The following is a 23,385-nucleotide window of genomic DNA, read 5'->3' as shown; positions in this document are numbered from 1 at the left end:
AAACACTGGCTTCAACTAATTCATGTGAAGTTATTTAGATTTCATAAACACCTAACGAAGACTGCAACAAGTTCACCTGCTACAAATTCCTCACAATACTACTAGTCCTTTTCACACATGTTAAACCCTCACAACGAACCTTTGTGTGGCTCTAAGTGAACAGGAAAGCCCTGTGTGAACTGCCACGAGTTCAACAAGACCTATAGAGGGACCCTAAGATACCCAACCTTATGGCAAGTTCATCCAACATAGAAACCAGCAAGACAAAGTCCCTGTACTCAGGGAGCCCACAATCTGTTAGTGATCCCAACAGTATAAGTGCTATGTGGAGGTTGTTTTTCTCAAGACCAAGGGAGGAACACAGAGTTAGTCACCTAACTCATAGGGACTGCAAAAACAGCAAGGGAGGCTGCTAGGAAGAGGTGCTGAAGTCATACTTCATCCAAGCTGGAAGGAAGAGTAGGAATTAAACAAGTAGGTATACAGGGGTGGGACTTCAGGCAGACAGAATAACAGAGGCAAATCATCAAAGAGTAACAGAGCATCCAGCAAACTGCAGGAGGCCATGGGGATACTGTGTTCTGCATTTCTGGACAAATGAGCCTGTCATTATTAACATCTGGGTTATACTTGGTATAAAATAACGTTTAATAGTGTTTATTTCCTGTTATCAGAGCCTAATGGACAACATACAATTATTTTCCCATTATAATCTAAGGGGCCTTGGTAGAAATTTATTAAACCTAAATAGTTTTAAAAGTCTAGATTTCAAATATCCAGAGTCAGGCAATGTTAAATGATGAAAATTATTGTCATCTCTGATTAGGAGGAAAGCAGAAGCGCAGAGTAGATAACGGTAGAAAAGTACTCCTTTGGTTGTTCTTTTTTTTAAAAAGTATATGCAACTTCCAGAAAGGAGGACGTTAATGGAGACGACAGATGTACAGCATTACTCTCTCTGTTTAAACAACAACAACAAAATTTCATTCCACGTTCTGAGGGAGAGACTCATCAGACTGTGATAGTGGCCAGCAACTGTGTCCAAGCAGAAAATGGTACCATAAATGACAAAGATGTCCAACAGGTGAATTAACTGGTTCTCAACGTTGTCTGTCATACTGCACACCTACATGATTCTTTCTCTGAGCAACTCTGACAGCTTACATCACTCAGGGGAAAAGGGAAACAGCATCTCCAAAATGACTGACATCAAAGAGGTAGAAGAGCAGGGACAATTTCCATAAAGCACATGGCAGACGAAGTTCAAAGGAATAATTGGAGGTTTTTTATAACTCGCCTGTACTGACATCATGCCAGATGATTTTACAGACTATTCAAATCGTTCATGGCAGGGATTTAGGTCAGGTATATAAAAGGTCTACCTGGCTGAAGGAGTTCTATGATTATCTGGTCCCACTGTCCAGACAAACAGCTGAGGGCTATCTTGCAGCAATAACCTCAGCCTTGGACAGGTTAGAAATATTGTTTAGATAAAGAGGGGGTGTGGTTGCTACGATTATGTAGTTTAAGAAATACAATTTTCTGTAAAGCAGGTATTGTTTCCAAGTTTTAAGACTAAGCAGAAAAAAAAAAAAAGACTAAGCAGAAAGTCTAGCCACTGTATGTCACAACGGTCGCAGTGGAATACTGAAACCTCACCCATGTGGGAGTCAAATTTCTTGGAACCTCAACTACCTCGCTCTAGGTATAAATTCAAAAGGTAAGCATCAATGAAGATAGCCATCACAAACCCATGCAAAGCCCCACGATGCCATTAGAGAGACACAGTGTGCTTCGGAAAGAGGAAAAAAGCCTCTCACAAGCAAAAATAATTTAAATTATAAATAAAATAGCCACTGAGCAGACAAGAGAGACAAAATTCATGCAATATCTGACGTTCATACACTCCGCGAAGAACCTATTTACTCTGATTTTACATTTAGAATTTATTCCTACATTAGATATAGTTTCTATAAGCATACTGTTTCCTATTTCAGGGAAGCAGAGAGGCAATTAATAAGTTGGAGTCATCTACAGTCAGAATCACTGACAAGGCATACTGACAGCACTCAGATGCAACAGCGAAGAGCCTGACATGGGAGAAGAAAAATCAATTTTATAAAACAATGTAGAACCCAAAACACAAAGCAGAATGGAGCCTTTAGTAGGCGTGAAACAGCTACCACTAAAAACATCAGTGGCCTCTGAGAAGATCATCCTATTACACACGTGTGTGCACAACAGAATGGATAAATCTCTTGTCATGAGACCTGTGTTCTGGTTCTGCTGCTTGATCACAGCCATTCAGCTTCTTCTGAGCTCAGCTCCCCCAGTAAAATCAGGATAATACTTCCTTGCCCTACCCACTGGACAGACTGCCATAAAGAGCTGAAAAAATAATCTATATAACAGCATTTGAAAAATGTAACAAACTATACAATATATGACTCTAAGAATATGTTAGAATATGTTTTGTATACTGTTTCAGACAATACATTTAAATCAATTTCTATTTAAATGGCTAAATAAAAAACTACACTTCTCTTAATAGCAGAAAATTAACTTACATGGTACCATTTATCCCCTCCCCCAAATAGTCAGGTTTTTTTCCTACTATTAGCAAGAAGAAAAGAAAGAGTTGTAAAGCAAGAGAAAGATTTTAGCATCTGAAAAAGGATAGATTATATATATACGTATAACTGAATCACTTTGCCGTACACCTGAAACTAACACAACATTGTACATCAACCATACTTTAATAAAAAAAGAAATTTTAAAAAATAATAATAAATTAATCAACTACAAAAGGAAAAAAAAAGATTAGCTGCCCTTTGGAAACCAGATAGGTTATATATAGCATTTCTTTTGATATGAAAGACATTTCAAAATGAGAAAAGATAAAATATTTTTTTAAATGAAAATGAATATCCATACCTAAAAATGTAACATGAAATAAAATATCTATTATAGTTACATTACAGAGCAATTTTTTTTAACTGTAGGTCATAATCAGTATGGAAAATATTAGAATACATTATTTTTAGTAAAGGTTAAGTATTATTTTATAGAATTTTGTTTTACTTTTTATTATTACTATGTATATATGTACTTATTTTCTAGGTAAAGGTACAGTTTGCTTCCTTAATGTTCTCCTATTATTGCATCAATTTCCTGGCCTGGTCTTGGCTGCCTGTCCCAATCTATCCACGTGCTCCTTAGGAAGCTCCTCAGCCTGCATGCTCCTTACTATTGGTAAGCCCTTCCCTGGTCTATGCGCACTTTCTTATGCTTAGAGCCTGTACCTGCAAGAACTGCAGTTACAAGTTCTCAAATAGACACACACAAAATGAATTTAGTATATACAACAGAGTTGCTCTGACTGGGCATAGGCTACATATTCCATCAAGAAAAGGGGTACACAGAAAGATGTGTATTTTATCATATAGATGTCATACTTGGGGCCACCTCTGAAACTACACAGAATCCATTCTACTTCCCAGCAAAAGCTCTCTATCTCTTTCAATTAAGGGATGGAAAATGAAAGCAGAGAAATGTAAAAAATAGGACTGAAGAGAGGTACTGTCAAAGGAATAACAACAGATCAACTGATCAAGCCAATCAATCACTGACAGCTCTTCTGAATCTGAACACTATTATAGAACAGTCCTGAGGAAAAGTACTGAAAAGAACCAAATATCTACAAAAATACACATACACACACACACACACAAATGCTGGTGTTTCATCATGCATATCATCAGTACAAAGAGAGAAGAAGAGAACATAATACCTATTACCTGTTCTCTCTGCAAGTCCCCATTGCTATCATTTCTCTCATGTTCTACAGGCCAAAATCTACTTTGGAACACATGTTCTTACAAATCAATCCACTCTGATTGAAACAGAGGGACATGTCAATCCAAGTGACCAATATGCAGAAACAGAGCAAACTCAGGGTTTGCTGAATTCACTTTTTATTGACCGTGTCTTTTGCCAATTCTCACCTACTTTCAAACATATATCAAGTAAATTATCAGACATTTAATTTCACCAAGTGCCAGACAAATAGGTGATTCTGTACCAAAATACTGAAAATGTGGTTATCCTGATTTGTAAATCTCATTCTGGGCATAAATGCTAATTAAACCATACTACCATTGATCAGTAAAAGGCTCAAATAGGCACTTAAGGGCTGAATAAAACATGAGTCTGGAAATTCACAGTGAAAATACATATAAGTAAGAAAGCACATGCAAATCTCTATAAAATAAGTGCTGTAAAATATGCACTAAGGGAAAATTGAGGAAGTGAAGAAGATCCATTTGTGTTACATAAGGTCCTAAAGGCAGCATTAAAGCTTTTAGAATCACCTATGCAAAAAGCAAGCACCACAGAGAACTGAAAGAAGGTTGAGACTGGGAATAAACAAACAGGAACCTGATGAAAGGAGGAAACAAACATAACTGTGTTGATGAGGTCTATATTGTTACTCCTCCACCAAACAACACCCTTCTCACAGGGAGTGCACAGGAAATTGGACAGACAATGCTGTCCAGCTACAAAACCCACCTTAGTGAAGGCTGAACATGAGTGAGAAAATAAAACAAAATGTCAATCAATCAGTGCAGCTGAGATTTCCAGAAATAATTTTTACTTATTATAGAATATTTACTTACTACCTCTAAAATTTTGAATGTTTTGAATTTTTCTTAATACACTGAAATACATGAAAAGTTTATGTATAAAAATGCAAGTTAAGAAAAACTGTTTATCATTGATACTAGTTAAAAATATAATAGTAAGATAATTCCAAATAAGAGCAATTCTGATGAATAAATTAGCACTTGGTATAAAATATGTAAAACTATCAGTGAAAAAAAGGCAGTGGTAAAATGAAAAAAATTATAAATGGATTTCCATTCTATATAGCTATAGTATTAAATATTAATTTATTAAATAGCTATAGTATTATATCAATTTAAAAGCCAGTAGACTAGCATTAAACAAAAAAAACACAGACGGCACACACAAAATACACAGAAGCAAATTAGATGATACCTTTCTATAATATAATAATGCTGATAATTAACCTCCAAGTAAGTGTATCCCCTTCCCTCAATCAACTCACCCAACATTTTCTGCATCTTCATCACACTCAGCTTTATATTTGCAAGGTCCACACTTGGAATGTTTTCTGTGAACTTCTGCCCCTGACCCTTCCTCTTCTGTTTAAAAAGAAAAATTAAATTTTCAACCAAAAGTTGGGATCCTTTCCAGATATGCTTCATGTTTTCAGCAGCCATTATCCTATTTCTGGGGAAAATGTACCCAAGCTCTTGAAAAAAATCAGTTCCAAAAATCTATCAATGCTTGAGTCCAAAAATGTTGTCAGTACAAGAGTACAACATATGCTGTGAAAAAAAAAAGTATTGGGGCTAGAAAAATAATCCCTTAACCTATGTACAACGGAACAGTATGCTAGATTTGGTTGATTCTTTAAAAGAATTACCATAACATTAAATAAGAGAGAGGAAAAAAAAACATGAGCCAATAAATTTAGTCCAGTGATTACCCTATTGAAATAGCCTGTGCAATCCAGGTTAGCAAATAAGTGATTAAACAAAGCAGAGTCTAACCAATAGCTTTTCCTCACATCAGTTTCACACCTGCCTTAAAAATTATCTCCAAATTTTGAAAAGGAAAGGGGTCTATTTACAAAGGACTTGCCCTTTTCTACTTTACCACCTAGCACAGCCAGCAACACCCAGAATACAGAAGGGTATGCGTCTCCTATGACCCAGCACAAAACAACAGTGCATACCACCAGCCCCCAACTCAGCTCATATCCCACATTTAGGGAACCCTATACTCCTGGGTCTTAACTAGAGTGGATCCTATCCTGATAACCTCAAACTGGGCAGGGAGATCAGTTCTGAAGCCAAATTAGGGATTACAGTTTACTCAAGGGATTTCCCAGTCTGGTTCGGGAAAGCACACCTTACTGAGGGGGTGTCAATCAGCAGAGAAGATGTTGTAAGGAAAGCACACACAAACCTAAGTGCCTGTTTGGTACTATTATCAAACTCGCCATTTTGTGTGTCTGCCTACACTTTAAGTAGAAATCCTCCCCAAATTCTAATGAATACTCCCAGAACAATTCCAGGGAGCATAATCCTAAGTATTTCTAAGGCCTCAGAAACATAATGAGATCTAGAAATCATACAGCCATCATGAGCTCACTGAAGTTTGTATATTAATCTGAGCAAACCACTTAGCCTTTCTAACTCATACTCCCTAAAAAAAAATTGCCAACAACCAACATCCTCAGGGCAAGATATCCAGTATTTGTACCATATAAGCAAATCTGGAGATCAACTTCCACTTCTTTAACATAGTAACAATGACAGTTTCCTAACTGAATATCTGACCACAGGGGCTGGACCACATGACCCTTTAAAGTCCTTTCCAGCTCTAAGATCCAGAATTTATGATCTCATCCTTCACGCGTAATCATGAAGTTTCTGCTTGAACATGTCCATTTAAATTAAATTCTATTGTTGGTCAGTTTAAATCTTTTTTTTTTTTAAGGTCAAATTGTCATCCTTGAAATTCTTTCTCAGAACAGTTCTTCTACTCTCTAGGTGACCTTCAAAGTCCCTTCCAACTCTAAAATGTTAGGATTCTATGAAATGTAGAAGGGTGGAGTAAGGTTTCAGATAGTACTGAAACGATCACAACTGTAGTTTTCATTTGCATAAGGGTGAATTTTACCAGAGTATGTTTTTTCTTTTAGTGCATCCCCAGAGCACCTCAAACTTACTTTGCAGACAGTGGATACTCATTAAGAATTACAGCCTCATTAGACCATGAAATAGATCAGTCATTCTCCATTCTAATAATTCAGAGTAAACTGAATTACCAAATATTAGTTTTTCAAACTGTTTTTAAATATTGTACCTTGAAAATTCCTTATGAGAAAAATTTGTAAGCAAGGGATGGGAGAGTGTTACATATACTCTGGTCCAAGCTAAAATCATCTGGGGATGATCCTAAGGGGAGGGCACCTTGGTGTAACTTCAGTTTAACAGGAGCAACATTTCCCCTTTGTCTGACAACAAACCTATAATGAAAAATAAATGCAGGAAAAAAAGAATGCTAAGGGCTAAGGGGGATAGAGGGATTGGGGGTGATAGCTGAGGGGTACAGGGTTTCTTTCCGGGGTAATGAAAATGTTCTAAAGTTGGCTGTGGTGATGAATGTACAATTCTGTGAATATACTAAAAGCCACTGAATTATATACTTTCAATGGGCAAACTGCATGGTATGTGAATTTCATCTCAATAGGGCTGTTTTTAAAAAGTGAAAGAAAAAAAATACTTTTTTAAGGGGTATTTGAAACTTACCTCCCTCTCCAGATCCAGAACCATTATCTGAGAAGAAAAATAAAGAATGAATATGAATACTTTTACTGGAAATCTCATATTATCAAGTAGTAAAATTTCTTATCAAAAATCAAACTGTGGGGCTTCCCTGGTGGCGCAGTGGTTGAGAGTCCGCCTGCCGATGCAGGGGACACGGGTTCGTGCCCTGGTCCAGGAAGATCCCATATGCCGTGGAGTGGCTAGGCCCGTGAGCCATGGCTGCTGAGCCTGCGCGTCCGGAGCCTGTGCTCCGCAACGGGAGAGGCCACAACAGTGAGAGGTCCGCGTACCGCAAAAATAAATAAATAAAATCAAACTGTGATATCCATTCTCATGTAGCCCCTTTTCTCATTTTTTTCTGGATATCTAACAGTTTATTCTTATATACTTATTTTGTACCTTTCTTCAAATATAAATTACTTGGACACATAATCCATACCTCACACATCTTTGTAGCCCATTCAGGAAATACCCAGGTGCCTTGTACAGAGTAAAAACCAATAAATATTATAAAGTAAATGGCTAAATAGAAATAAATTTAAATAACTCACTTAAAAGGTAGAAGAAATTTTTAATTTTGTTGAAGCTTGAAAGGAATAAAGAATAAACTGCTTTTATTAGAAAGGGAGGAGAAGAGCTTTGGGTCTTGCTCCAAAAATCTTCTTCATTAAATCTGTGGATAACAGCCAAAAGCCAAAAGATATGAAAAGCCCCAAGGTTTAGAAGGAAAGAAGCTCAAGGTTGAGGTTTTCATATTACTGATGAAATTAACTTCCTCTAGGAAACCTCACCAGAAGGAATCTCACCAAGGTGTAGGTGAGAAACTTGTTACTAGTCAAATTAAAGAGCCTCCCTCAAAGTTACCAGCAAGAAGCCAGAGTAAAATGTAATTAATTTAAAATATGTGTTTTATAATCCTAAAAGAACCAACATATGGCGCAGAGCATGCTGAAAAGAGGGCAATGGTGTGGTATCATAAGTGTGGAACAGAGATGGCAAGTGATGAACTTAACACTTTACCCAGCACTTTCTAGGGAGGAGGATTTCCTAGAGAATCCATTCCAGTTCTTCAAATAGTTCTCTAGAGTGGGAGACACCCTCAACAATATCGCTCCCTTCCCCCCTTCCCTTCAATCTCCTGCAGACTATAATAAAAGTCCCAAACGTGGTAGAAACAGGAAGAACTGGGGAAAAAATACATATTTTATGTAGCATCCACTTCAACTCTTCATGGGATTTTATACAAAGTCTTACATTGTATTCATTTTGATTGATCAACCATAAAATAATTATATCTTCTCTGAGAAAGTAAAGAGGAAAAGAAAGAGTAAAAGAGTAGAAAAAAAGACAAGGAAAAAGGGAACTCAAAAGTATTTTTATTACCAAACTTTGCTTAGGAAAACTCTCTTTTTCCTTTCTATTCCATATACATTGACTGGGTACTTATTATGTGTTAGACAACATACACATAATAAGTAAAAGGTAGATATAAACTGATAAATAAGACAGTTCCAGTGCATGACATACTTACTCCCAATCTTTTTTCCAACTAATGTCCAATTTTAATAAATATAATATCTCACACCTTCCTTAAGGGTCATTTAAAATTCTGAAATAAATTAAATATACTGTGACTATTCTGATAATGAGGTTGAGTTCTTCTTGTCAATCATATTTTCACTGGACACACGCCTTCCCCTGCCCCAACCCTGGCATTATGATATACCTCCCTAGGCAGGATATAGTACTTTCCTGTTGAGAAACAGGATCTGGCCAAAGGCAGATGTGTTGGATAAATGAAAAACAGTACGATATTTACATAGAGATATGCACAAAGTGTGAATAAACTCTGCCAGGAGATACCAGAGAAGAAAGATTTCACAGAGTAGAAAAGGCTTAAGCTCAATCTTAAAGCATAAAAAAGTTCTCAAATAAACAAAGGAGAATGTTGTTCCTAGCACAGGGAATAGGACCAACACCAGACCAAATGACATGAACAACTCTGGCCCCAGCCAGAAGATAACAAAATCAATACAGCACCTTATAGCTTAGCTCATTCAATTCTCACTTAACCCCAGGAGATGACATCCATCACAATTTAGGTATGTAACTGGGGCTCAAAGCAGCTAAGTGACTTGTGTAAGGTCATACAGTAAACAAGAGCTGGAGTTACTTTAAAGCCAAGTCTTGTAACCCTAGTGCAGTGCTCTTTCCAGCTCTTTCCACTCTGCCTCCCAATGCTTAATATTCACTGCTTATCAAAGCAGTTGGTGTCTTAAACTTCTCATAAAGGATGCATAATTAATTGGGGATTATAAAGAACTCCATATTCCTTTTTAATTACTAAATTAAGTCTGTGAAACATAATGCACTTAGAGAAGTGTATAAGAACCATATCAAATGATAGTCTATTGGCCTAAGAGCATCTAATTATTTAGTGTATGGAAAAGAATTTGGCCTTGCCCAAAGAGAGTTTTGGCCTTCGCCCTCAGCTTCTGGAAGGCAATCGATGTTTAAGAAGGGAGTTGACCACATCAGACCTTAGGGTGGGACAAGCCACACTCAGTACTCTTAGGGCAGGGGCTGGCCACACCAGAAATACCAACCACACAGTTCAGAGTGGGGGCTTTGAGTCATGTGGTATTAGTGTACCCAGAGTTTGAGATCAACCACATGGACCATCAATCAATTACACTTATGTAATGGAGCCCCAATAAAAACATAGGCACTGTAATATACAAGGAGAGAAAGGAAATGGAGTAATCGTGTAAGAATAGTCTCCACCTTTACTGCTAACCTTCCTACAATAATTCTATTACAATACCTCACTCTGCATCCCTGCCCCCAAACGCAAGTAAGATACTAATATTAATGTCTTCCAAAATTAACCATTACCAATTCAGGAAGGAAAAGACAAGGAAGTAAATACAAACAATTGGGGGAGGTGGAGGACTAGGGCTAGCAAACAGAAATGAGAAGATATAAAAAGAAAAGAGATTGGACAGAGACACATCCTGGGATGCCACTAATGACTTCCTATGGATACTCCCCACTCCTTCCCCATCCCCCAAGATAAAAATCAACAAAATGGATCCCATAGCATTTCCCACCCCAAATCTTATCCTGTCTTATATTCAAACCATAAGGCAAAAGATATGCAAAGTCCCCACCAAAAAAAAGCATTAAGCATTAAAAACGTCCTGAGAAGTAACAGTCAGTACAAGACTACCAGGGGTTAAAAAGCAACGTGAGGGCTTCCCTGGTGGCGCAGTGGTTGAGAGTCCACCCGCCGATGCAGGGGACACGGGTTCGTGCCCTGGTCTGGAAAGATCCCACGTGCCGCGGAGCAGCTGGGCCCGTGAGCCATGGCCGCTGATCCTGCGCGTCCGGAGCCTGTGCTCCGCAACGGGAGAGGCCACAACAGGGAGAGGCCCGCGTACCCCCCCCCAAAAAAAAAAGCAACGTGAAATGGAGGCAAAAAAGAGCTCCCCCATTCCCCACATAATCATCACCAAATCCATACAGCAGTTTTGGGAATAAAGCTCTGACTGGAAACTTCCTCTTAAAAGTATGGGAGAACCATTTCTAACATTTTGTCAGAAGAATATCACACATACCAGAGTAGCATGGTCCCCTTGCTACTACTGTTATCTCTTTCTGGTGCTTACAAGCAGCCCTTCTGAGGAAGCATTCATTTTGGTACGTGTCCCCATTTGATCCACAGACAGGAATATAATTTGTATGGCACTGCAAAAGAAACAAAAATAAATTCTCAGAGTAGGCATGAATATTAATAGTTCATTTCATATTCATGAATGCAATACCATAGTATTATGACATACTTCTACTACAAAAGAGTTTGTTCTTTTATTTGGTTTTTAAAAAGAAGAGTTATGCTTCTTTCTCATACCTTTTTTCACATTCATAATGAAAACTATCAACTATCCATAAAAATGAGAATGAAAATCCCTATCCTATCTATATCATTTGCTTGTGATCCAGGGAGATAATATAAAAGGAAATGCTTGTCAATGTTTGTCATGAGCACTAATGATGTAATGTCATTTCATTATTATCAAAATTCACTTATTCAATACGTCTAGGACACAAAGTCTCAAGGTAAATGCTATAGAAGAAAAATGAACTCTGTTCTCAGAGACCTTACGATCTTGTTAGCGAACCATATAAATAGGAAATACATATATATGATCATGTACTAAATCAAAAGTGTAGACAATAAGTGTAATATCTAATACCTATTACTGTAAACTGAAGTATTCAAGAAAAGCCTCCTCAGAGAAAGTGAAATGTGAACTGGGCCTTGAAGGATTAGTAGATGAAAAGAAAAAAGATGATTCATGTTTGAGAAATGACACTGAATTGGTATGTTTAAAAAACTTTAACACTTCTAAATGTCAAAAATATCATAAAGAACTAAAGTTTTAAAATCTGGGGAAAATAGTATAATATGACATAACTTATTACTAAAAGAGAGACAGTACAAATTAATACAAAAGATAAATTTACAAAAAATAACAAATGGTCAATTAATATATAAAAAATGCTGAGTTTCACTAGCAATCAGAGTGGTACATGAAAACGTGATGCTGTTTTTAGCTTATAAAGCTGGTCATTAGACAAACAAAAAATTCAATTTGGTGGACATACCAATATACCTGTTGTGCTAATTTAAACTGGCTCAATCTTTTGAGAACATAATTTAACAATACGTTTCAAGAGTTCTAAAAAAGAAATGTGATTTTTTTATCTAGAATTACACATTTAAGGATATATCTGAAGGAAACTATTGTAGATGAAAATTTATTACAGTCATTTCAAATAGAAATGTATTCATATCTAAAACATAAAAACAACCTAAATATCCAACAAGGCAATATTTATTTAAACCATGCTATATCTGTTCAAGGAGTCACTGAGCATTACCCTTTATAAGAATACTGTGTGACAGAAAAAGATAACGTTAGGTGAAAAGTAGGTGATAATACCATATACGTAACTTCTGAGAATTTTGTGCCCTTTTTCTTTTTTTGGATGCGTTGGGTCTTTGTTGCTGCGTGCGGGCTTTCTCTAGTTGCAGCGAGCAGGGGGGGTACTCTTCATTGCAGTGCACAGGCTTCTCACTTTGGTGGCTTCTCTTGTTGCGGAGCATGGGATCTAGAGCACAGGCTCAGTAGTTGTGGCTCACATGCTCTAGAGCGCAGGCTCAGTAGTTGTGGCTCACACGCTCTAGAGCGCAGGCTCAGTAGTTGTGGCGCACGGGCTTAGTTGCTCCGCGGCATGTGGGATCTTCCCAGACCAGGGATTGAAGCCGTATCCCCTGCATTGGCAGGCGGATTCTTAACCACTGTGCCACCTGGGAAGTCCCTGCCATTTTTAAATGTATTATCTAGTCCACAAAACTGAATGCAAATTTCTTAAATAATTCGATAATATAAAATAAAAATATAGCAAGAAAATAAATTACATATATATACACATATATATCTCAATTATTTAGAAAAAATAAATATTCATAGAGTAAATCCTGGAAGAAAACACCAATAAATTTTTCACATTACTTGTCACCAGAGTTTTTTATTTCCATGTATATAGTTTCTGTATTTCTCAATTTTTCTGCAATGAACAAGGCTTATTTTTATCATTTATTTACTTTTTAAAAAGTGGTCAACTTACTTTATGAATCATAAATATGGCATGCTACCCCAGGTCAAACACTGGTAAAAACAATTTCTAATAAAATATTTTGTAACCAAGTTGATTTGCTATACAATATCAGCAGACTCCTACATCAACTTTAGTTAAAATTAAAATTTTACTTTAGGATGCCTTCCTATACTCCTCTAATTCTTCAAGGATCCCTTGCTTTATTCTCTCCCCTAAAATGTACACAATAACTTGTATGATGTCTGCAGGAATCAATGTTACTCTGTAATTATACAATGTATAATTAGCAAAAAAGACCATAAGCTCCAAGATGTCAAATGCTAAGTCTATGGACTTCTCAAGCCAACTCTTCACTCAACAAACATTTAATAACTTTCTAACGTAGTGCTTGCAAAGGTGCTAATATCGCCCCCTAGGGGTGGGTGCCCCTATGGAGGCATTTTTGGTTGTCATAATGAGAAAGGGACATTACTGTCATTTAGCAGATGGATTCCAATGGTGCTCGATGTACTGCAAAGGAAAGGATAGTTCCACACAACATACATACCATACAATTTCTGAATGCATCTCTAGCCATTCATGTAGGAACTATGGTAAGGCCATATACAAATAAGACTGTTCTAGCTTCTCCTAATAGCTTTTATTCTAGCATCCACCATACCTCTACTTTTTTGTTTTCAAATACTACTAGTATGAAATTGCTGCTGCTGATCTTTTTAAAAATCCAAATGTTCATTATAAGTAAATATAAGCATCTACTATATTGTCTTCTAGTGTAATCATGCCCAAACATTTACATTTTGAAATACTTATTTTACTATAAATTACTTTCATTTCTCCTTTATATTGCAAGTGTATATTATAGTGATTTCTTTAATTATGTGTTTATGTAGGCTACATTATATACAAATTTCATTTAAGAATAGAAAAGAAATGGAATATAAATTATTGGTTATAAAAAGGGTTATTAAGTCTGATAGGGCTGAGAATCTATATGGTAATAGCTAAGATTTATTGAGGAGTTTCTATCTAGTAAACACTGGCTACAACTTTAAATGTCCTAAACTAACTTAAATATAACAATCCTGCAAAGCACATGACTTAGTGCTTAGAGCTGGGGCTCTGAAGCAAAATGCTGATTTCAAATCCTGGGTCGACCATCCGTATGACTATGGGCTAGCACCAGTGCCATTTCCCCTATCTATAAAATGGTAATTATAATAGTATCTACCTAATAAAATTGTTGTGAGGATTAAATAAGAGAAATCCATCTTTAGCATTTACATCTAGCCATAGTAAATTCTCAACAAACATCAGCTGGTTCTGCTACTGCTATTATCATTTCTGAGTCTTAAGTCTTGCCCAAGGTCACAGCTAACAAATGGAAGACCCACAACTCCTGACAAGTGATGTTCTCTAACCACTACACACCAGTTTTTCAGCAGGATCTCACTATATGTCACTTGGTGGTAGCGAGTAGGGGGCTTAAAACAGTGTAGGCAATGTCCCTGAAATGCAACCTAACGAGCACATACCAAGGAGTGAGCATGAGATGGGAAAAGCAGACCTACGGTTCTTAGGCCAGCCTGTTTCCAGAAGTCTCTTTTAAAAGCCTCTCATTATGCTATGGAAAAATTAAGGGATTTCGGCAATTTTAACAACATACAACTTCTGACTTGGGCACTGACTCTAACCTAGGGTCTGCCTCCTCTATACTGCCACTCTTGCTGGGGGAAAGAACTCTCCCCTACACCTTCTCTTTAGCTGCAAGAGTGATTTGAGGTAGTTTACAAAGGTGCAGCAGTGTACAACTCTGCAGCCACATCCATTCAAGCATTTATTGTATACCTACTGTGTGTCAGGAACTGTGCTGAATACAATAAATAATATTAACAAAGTTGTGATGGATTAATTTTATGTGTCAACTTGACTGGGCCCCAGGGTGCCTAGATTAAATATTATTTCTGGATGTATCTGTGAGGGTGTCTCTGGATGACATTAGCATTAAATCAGTGGACTGAATAAATGCCCTCTCCAATGTGGGTGGCATCATCCAATCCACTGAGGGTCTAAATAGACCAAGAGGTGAACGAAGGGAGAATTAACTCTCTGCCTTACTGGTGAGCTGGGACCTTGGTCTTCTCCTGGTTCTCAGGCCTTTGGACTCAGATGGGGACTTATATATCAGCTCCCCTGATTCTCAGGCCTTCAGCCTTAGATTGGAACCACACCACCAGCCTTTCTGGGCCTCCAGCTTGCTGACTGCAGATTGTGGAACTTCTCAGTGTCCATAATTGAGTGAGCCAATTCCTTATAATCTCTTTCTCTCCTCTCTCTCTCCCTCTATATATCCTGTTGGTTCTGTTTCTCTGGAGAACTCTGACTAATACAAAGGTCTAATAAGTGGACACAGTACCTAGCAAGAGCAGACACTAAAAAACTCAGGAAAAAAGACATAGGCCCAAGAACTCCAGTCAGAAGAACAAAGAGAAAGAAAGAAGAAAGAAAACAGGGAAAAAGTCATATGCACTCCTCTTTGTATATTACCCAGGTTTTAATGAAAAGATGCAATACTGATCATTTTTCTTTGTTCAACATTAATAAAAGCAGCTTTGTTTATATATGTGGCAAGATACAATAGCTCTTATCAACAGGCTGAACAAAACGATTTTAGAATTTTAAATCCTGTTATTATCTGTTAAAATGTGTTTAAATTATGTCCCAGAAAGCTTATATTAACACTGAAAGCATGAGGAATCATAAGGGTTTTTTTTTTTGAATTTTATATTTTATACAGCAGATTCTTATTAATATCTCTTTTATATGTATTACTGTATACATATCAACCCCAATCTCCCAATTCATACCACCACCACCACCCTCCCCCCACTTTCCCCCCTTGCTGTCCATACTTTTGTTCTCTACATCTGTGTCTCTATTTCTGCCTTGCAAACTGGTTCATCTGTACCATTTTTCTAGATTCCACACACATGAGTTAATATACAATATTTGATTTTCTCTTTCTGACTTACTTCATTCTGTATGACAGTCTCTAGGTCCATCCACATATCTGCAAATGGCACAATTTCATTCCCTTTTATGGCTGAGTAATATTCCACGGTATATATACATCTTCTTTATCCATTCGTCTGTTGATGGGCATTTAGGTTGTTTCCATGACCTGGCTACTGTAAATAGTGCTGCAATGAACATTGGAGTGCATGTGTCTTTTTGAATTACGGTTTTCTCTGGGTATATGCCCAGTAGTGGGATTGCTGGATCATATGGTAATTCTATTTTTAGTTTTTTAAGGAACCTCCATACCGTTCTCCATAGTGGCTGGATCAATTTACATTCCCACCAACAGTACAAAAGGTTTCTCTTTTCTCCACACCTTCCTCAGCATTTGTTGTTTGTAGATTTTCTGATGAGGCCCATTCTAACTGGTATGAGGTGATACCTCATTGTAGTTTTGATTTGCATTTCTCTAATAATTACTGATGTTGAGCAGCTTTTCATATTTCTCTTGGCCATCTGTATGTCTTCTTTGGAGAAATGTCTATTTAGGTCTTCTGCCCATTTTTTGATTGTGTTGTTTGTTTTTTCAATATTGAGCTGTATGAGCTGTTTATATATTTTGGAGATTAATCCTTTGTCCATTGATTCGTTTGCAAATATTTTCTCCCATTCTGAGGGTTGTCTTTTTGTCTTGTTTATACTTTCCTTTGCTGCGCAAAAGCTTCTAAGTTTCATTAGGTCCCATCTGTTTATTTTTGTTTTTATTTCCATTACTCTGGGAGGTGGGTCAAAAAATATCTTGCCACAATTTATGTCAAAGAGTGTTCTTCCTATGTTTTCCTCTAAGAGTTTTATAGTGTCTGGTCTTACATTTAGGTTTTTAATCCACTTTGATTTGATTTTTGTGTATGGTATTAGGGAATGTTCTAATTTCATTCTTTTACATGTAGCTGTCCAGTTTTCCCAGCACCACTTATTGAAGAGACTACCTTTTCTCCATTGTATATCCTTGCCTCCTTTGCCATAGATTAGTTGACCACAGGTGCATGGGTTTATCTCTGGGCTTTCTATCCTGTTCCATTGATCTATATTTCTGTTGTTATACCAGTACCATATTGTCTTGATTACCGTAGCTCTGTAGTCTGAAGTCATGGAGTCTGATTCCTCCAGCTCCATTTTTGTCCCTCAAGATTGCTCTGGCTATTAGGGGTCTTTTGTGTCTCCATATAAATTTTAAGATTTTTTTGTTCTAGTTCTATAAAAAATGCCATTGTTAATTTGATAGGGATTGCACTGAATCTGTAGATTACTTTGGGTAGTATAGTCATTTTCACAATGTTGATTCTTCCCATCTAAGAACATGGTATATCTCTCCATCTGTTTGTATCATCTTTCATTTCTTTCATCAGTGTCTTATAGTTTTCTACATACAGGTCTTTTGTCTCCCTAGGTAGGTTTATTCCTAGGGATTTTATTCTTTTTGTTGCAATGGTGAATATGACTGCTTCCCTAATTTCTCTTTCTGATCTTTCATTGTTAGTGTATAGGAATTCAAGAGATTTCTGTGCATTAATTTTGTATCCTGCAACTTTACCAAATGCATTGATTAGCTCTAGTAGTTTTTTTGGTGGCATTTTTAGGATTATCTACGTATAGAATCACGTCATCTGCAAACAATGACAGTTTTACTTCTTCTTTTCCATTTGTATTCCTTTTATTTCTTTTTCTTCTCTGATTGCCCTGGCTAGGACTTCCAAAACTATGTTGAATAATAGTGGCGAGAGTGGACATCCTTGTCTTGTTCCTGATCTTAAAGGAAATGCTTTCAGCTTTTCACCATTGAGAATGATGTTGGCTGTGGATTTGTTGTATATGGGCTTTATTATGTTTTTCTGTCTTGTTTTGTTTTTAATTTTATTTATTTATTTTAATTTTTGGCCGCGTTGGGTCTTTGTTGCTGCGCACAGGCTAAGCGACGAGCAGGAGCTATTCTTCATTGAGGTGCCCAGGCTTCTCATCGGGTGGATTCTCTTCTCACAGAGCACAGGCTCTAGGCGTGCGGGCTTCAGTAGTTGTGGCACTCAGGCTCAGTAGTTGTGGCTCACGGGCTCTAGAGCGCAGGCTCAGTAGTTGTGATACATGGGCTTAGTTGCTCCACGGCATGTGGGACCTTCCCAGAGCACGGCTCAAACCCATGTCCCCTGCATTGGCAGGCAGATTCTTAAACAATGAGCCACCAGGGAAGCCCAGCCTTTATTATGTTGATGTAGATTCCCTCTATGCCCACATTCTGGAGAGTTTTTATCATAAATGGATGTTGAATTTTGTCAAAAGCTTTTCCTGCATTTATTGAGATGATCATATGGTTTTTATTTTTCAATTTGTTAATATGGTGTATCACATTGATTAATTTGCATACATTGAAGAATCCTTGCATCCCTGGGATCAATCCCACTTGATCAGGGCGTATGATCCTTTTTTTTAAAAATAGATCTTTATTGGAGTATAATTGCTTCACAGTACCATGTTAGTTTCTGTTGCACAGCAAAGCAAATCAGCCATATACATACACATGTCCCCATATCCCCTCCCTCTTGAGCCTCCCTCCCATCCTCCCTATCCCACCCCTCTAGGTCATCGCAAAGCACCCAGATGATCGCCCTGTGCTGTGCTGCTGCTTCCCACTAGCTGTCTATTTTACATTCAGTAGGGTATATATGTCGATGCTACTCTCACTTCACCCCAGCTTCACCCTCCCACCCCATGTCATCAAATTCATTCTCTATGTCTACCTCTTTATTCCTGCCCTGCAACTAGGTTCACCAGTACCTTTTTTTTTTTTTAGATTCCATATATATATGTTTGCATATGGTATTTGTTTTTCTCTTTCTGACTTACTTCATTCTGTATGACAGATTCTAGGTCTATCCACCTCACTACAAATAACTCAATTTCATTTGTTTATATGGCTGAGTAATATTCCATTGTATATATGTGCCACATCTTCTTTATCCATTCATCTGCTGATGGACATTTAGGTTGGTTCCATGCCCTGGCTATTAGAAATAGTGCTGCAATGAACATTGGGGTACATGTCTCTTTTTGAATTAAGATTTTCTCAGGGTATATGCCCAGTAGTGGGATTGCTGGGTCGTATGGTAGCTCTATTTTTAGATTTTTAAGGAACCTCCATACTGTTTTCCATAGTGGTTGTATCAATTTACATTCCCACCAATAATGTAGGAGGGTCCCCTTTTCACCACACCCTTTCCAGCATTTATTATTTCTAGCTTTTTGATACTGGCCATTCTAACTGGCGTGAGGTGATACCTCATCATAGTTTTGATTTGCATGTCTCTATTAATTAGTGATGTTGTGCATCTTTTCATGTGCCTCTTGGCCATCTGTATGTCTTCCTTGGTGAAATGTCTATTTAGGTCTTCCGCCCATTTTTTTGCTGGATTGTTGATTTTTTTTTTTGATATTGACCTCCTTTGTCTGTTGTTTCATTAATCCTTTGTCTGTTGTTTCATTTGCAAATATTTTCTCCCATTCTGATGGTTGTCTTTTCATTTTGTTTATAGCTTCCTTTGCTGTGCAAAAGCTTTTAAGTTTCATTTGGTCCCATTTGTTTATTTTGTTTTTATTTCCATTACTCTAGGAGGTGGGTCAAAAAAGATCTTGCTGTGGTTTATGTCAAAGAGTGCTTTTCCTATGTTTTCCTCTAAAAGTTTTAAAGTACTCATCTTACATTTCAGTCTTTAATCCATTTTCAGTTTATTTTTCTGCATGGTGTTAGGGAGTGTTCTAATTTCATTCTTTTACATGTAGCTGTCCAGTTTCCCCAGAACACCACTTATTGAAGAGACTACCTTTTCTCCATTGTATATCCTTGCCTCCTTTGTCATGGATTAGTTGACCACAGGTGCATGGGTTTATCTCTGGGCATTCTATCCTGTACCATTGATCTATATTTCTGTTTTTGTGCCGGTACCATACTGTCTTAATTACTGTAGCTTTGTAGTATAGTTTGAAGTCAGGGAGCCTGATTCCTCCACCTCCATTTTTCTTTCTCAAGATTGCTTTGGCTATTCGGGGTCTTTTGTGTTTGCATACGAACTGTAAGGTTTTTTGTTCTAATTCTGTGAAGCATGCCACTGGTAGTTTGATAGGGATTGCACTGAATCTGTAGATTGCTTTGAGTAATATAGTCATTTTCACAATATTGATTCTTCCAATCCAAGAACATGGTATATTTCACCAACTGTTTATGTCATCTTTAATTTCTTTCATTAGTGTTTTATAGTTTTCTAAGTACAAGTCTTCCACCGCTTTAGACAGGTTTATTCCTAGGTATTTTATTCCTTTTGTTGCAACGGTAAATGGGAGTGTTTCCTTAATTTCTCTTTCTGATTTTTCATTGTTGGTGTATAGGAATGCCAGAGATTTCTGTGCATTAATTTTGCATCCTGCAATCTTATGGTGTATGATCCTTTTAATGTGTTGTTGGATTCTGTTTGCTATTATTTTGTTGAGGATTTTTGCATCTATATTCATCAGTGATAGTGGTCTGTAATTTTCTTTTCTTGTAGTATCTTTGTCTGGTTTTGGTATCAGGGTGATCATGGCCTCATAGAATGGGTTTGGGAGTGTTCCTTCCTCTGAAATTTTTTGGAAGAGTTTGAGAAGGATGGGTGTTAGCTCTTCTCTAAATGTTGGATAGAATTCACCTGTGAAGCCTTCTGGTCCTGGACTTTTGTTTGTTGGAAGATTTTTAATCACAGTTTCAATTTCATTACTTGTGATTGGTCTGTTCATGTTTTCTATTTCTTGCTGGTTCAGTCTTGGAAGGTTATACCTTTCTAAGAATTTGCCCATTTCTTCCAGGTTGTCCATTTTATTGGCATAGAGTTGCCTGTAGTAGTCTCTTATGATGCTTTGTATTTCTGCGGTGTCCGTTGTAACTTCTCCTTTTTCATTTCTAATTTTATTGATTTGAGTCCTCTCCCTCTTTTTCTTGATGAGTCTGGCTAAAGGTTCATCAAATTTGTTTATCTTCTCAAAGAACCAACTTTTAGTTTTATTGATCTTTGCTATTGTTTTCTTTGTTTCTGTTTCATTTATTTCTGCTCTGGTCTTTATGATTTCTTTCTTCTACTAACTTTGGGTTTTGTTTGTTCTTTCTCTAGTTCCTTTAGGTGTAAGGTTAGATCGTTTATTTGAGATTTTTCTTGTTTCTTGAGGTAGGATTGTATTGCTATAAACTTCCCGCTTAGAACTGCTTTTGCTGCATCCCATAGGTTTTGGATCGTCGTATTTTTGTTGTCATTTTTCTTTAGGTATGTTTTTATTTCCTCTTTGATTTCTTCAGTGATTTCTTGGTTATTTAGTAATGTATTGTTTAGCCACTATGTGTTTGTATTTTTATGCTTTTTTCCCTGTAACTGATTTCTAATCTCAAAGCATTGTGGTCCTAAAATATGCTCAATATGATTTCAATTTTCTTAAATTTACCGAGGCTTGATCTGTGACCCAAGATGTGATCTATCCTAGAGAATGTTCAGTGTGCACTTGAGAAGAAAGTGTAATCTGCTGTTTTTGGATGGAATGGCCTATAAATATCAATTAAATCTATCTGGTCTATTGTGTCATTTAAAGCTTGTGTTTCCTTATTAGTTCTCTGTCTGGATGATCTGTCCAGTGGTGTAAGTGAGGTGTTAAACTCCCCCACTATGACTGTGTTACTGTCGATTTCCTCTTTTATAGCTGTTAGCAGTTGCCTTATGTACTGAGATTTATAACTGTTATATCTTCTTCTTGGATTGACCCCTACTACAATTATGTAGTGTCCTTCCTTGTCTCTTATAAAATTCTTTATTTTAAAGTCTATTTTATCTGATATGAATATTGCTACTCCAGCTTTCTTTTGATTTCCATTTGCATGGAACATCTTTTTCCATCCCCTCACTTTCAGTCTGTATATGTCCCTAGGTCTGAAGTGGGTCTCTTGTAGACAGCATATATATGGCTCTTGTTTTGGTAGCCATTCAGCAAGCCTGTGTCTTTTGGTTGGAGCATTTAATCCATTTGTGTTTAAGGTAATTATCGATACGTATGTTCCTATTACTATTTTCTTAATTGTTATGGGTTTGTTTTTGTAGGTCCTTCTCTTCTCTTGTGTTTCCCACTTAGAGAAGTTCCTTTAGCATTTGGTGTAGAGCTGGTTTGGTGGTGCTGAATTCTCTTAGCTTTTGCTTGTCTGTAAAGCTTTTGATTTCTCCATCAAATCTGAATGAGATCCTTGCTAGGTAGAGTAATCTTGGTTGTAGATTCTTCCCTTTCAACACATTAAATATATTGTGCCACTCCCTTCTGGCTTGTAGAGTTTCTGCTAAGAAATCACCTGTTAACCTTATGGGAGTCCGCTTGTGTGTTATTTGTCATTTTTCCCTTGTTGCTTTTAATAATTTTTCTTTGTCTTTAATTTTTGTCAGTTTGATTACTATGTGTCTCGGCATGTTTCTCCTTGGGTTTATCCTGCCTGGGACTCTCTGCGTTTCCTGGACTTGGGTGGCTATTTCCGTGTTAGGGAAGTTTTCCACTGTAATCTCTTCAAATATTTTCTCAGGTCCTTTCTCTCTCTCTTCTCCTTCTGAGACCACTATAATGTGAATGTTGGTGCATTTCATGTTGTCCCAGAGATCTCTTAGGCTGTATTCATTTCTTTTCATTCTTTTCTCTTTATTCTGTTCCATGGCATTGAATTCCACCATTCTGTCTTCCAGGTCATTTATCCATTCTTCTGCTTCAGTTATTCTGCCACTGATTCCTTCTATTTTATTTTTCATTTCAGTTATTGTATTGTTCATCTCGTTTGTTTGTTTGTTCTTTAATTCTTCTAGGTGTTTGTTCTTTAATTCTTCTAGCTCTTTGTTAAACATTTATTGCATCTTCTCGATCTTTGCCTCTATTCTTTTTCCGAGGTCCTGGATCATCTTCACTATCATTATTCTGAATTCTTTTTCTGGAAGGTTGCCTAGCTCCAGTTCATTTAGTTGTTTTTCTGGGGTTTTATCTTGTTCCTTCATCTGGTACATAGTCCTCTGCCTTTCATTTTGTCTGTCTTTCTGTGAATGTGGTTTTCATCCACAGGCAGGATTGTAGTTCTTGCTTCTGCTGTCTGCCCTCTGGTGGATGAGGCTATCTAAGAGGCTTGTGCAAGCTTCCTGATGGGAGGGACTGGTGGTGGGTAGAGCTGGGT

General features: G+C 37.2%; 1 protein-coding gene across 2 annotated transcripts in view; it reads right to left on the bottom strand.

Annotated features, from left to right (window-relative positions):
- TMEFF1 (transmembrane protein with EGF like and two follistatin like domains 1) overlaps positions 1-23,385 on the bottom strand; it is a 92,335-nt gene that overhangs the window by 38,411 nt on the left and 30,539 nt on the right. For both annotated transcript variants that reach the window (XM_004271486.3, XM_049710983.1), the window contains exons 3-5: positions 11,039-11,168; positions 7,404-7,430; positions 5,129-5,225 (exon numbers count right to left, since the gene is read on the bottom strand). In XM_004271486.3, coding sequence (XP_004271534.1) covers positions 5,129-5,225; positions 7,404-7,430; positions 11,039-11,168 — 254 coding nt within the window. The remainder of the gene's footprint in view (positions 1-5,128; positions 5,226-7,403; positions 7,431-11,038; positions 11,169-23,385) is intronic.

This window comes from Orcinus orca, chromosome 6 (assembly GCF_937001465.1).
Source record: "Orcinus orca chromosome 6, mOrcOrc1.1, whole genome shotgun sequence".
Taxonomy (NCBI): Eukaryota; Metazoa; Chordata; class Mammalia; order Artiodactyla; family Delphinidae; genus Orcinus; species Orcinus orca.
The sequence above is the reverse complement of the archived record's forward strand: the minus strand, read 5'-3'. Positions and strand labels throughout refer to the sequence as shown.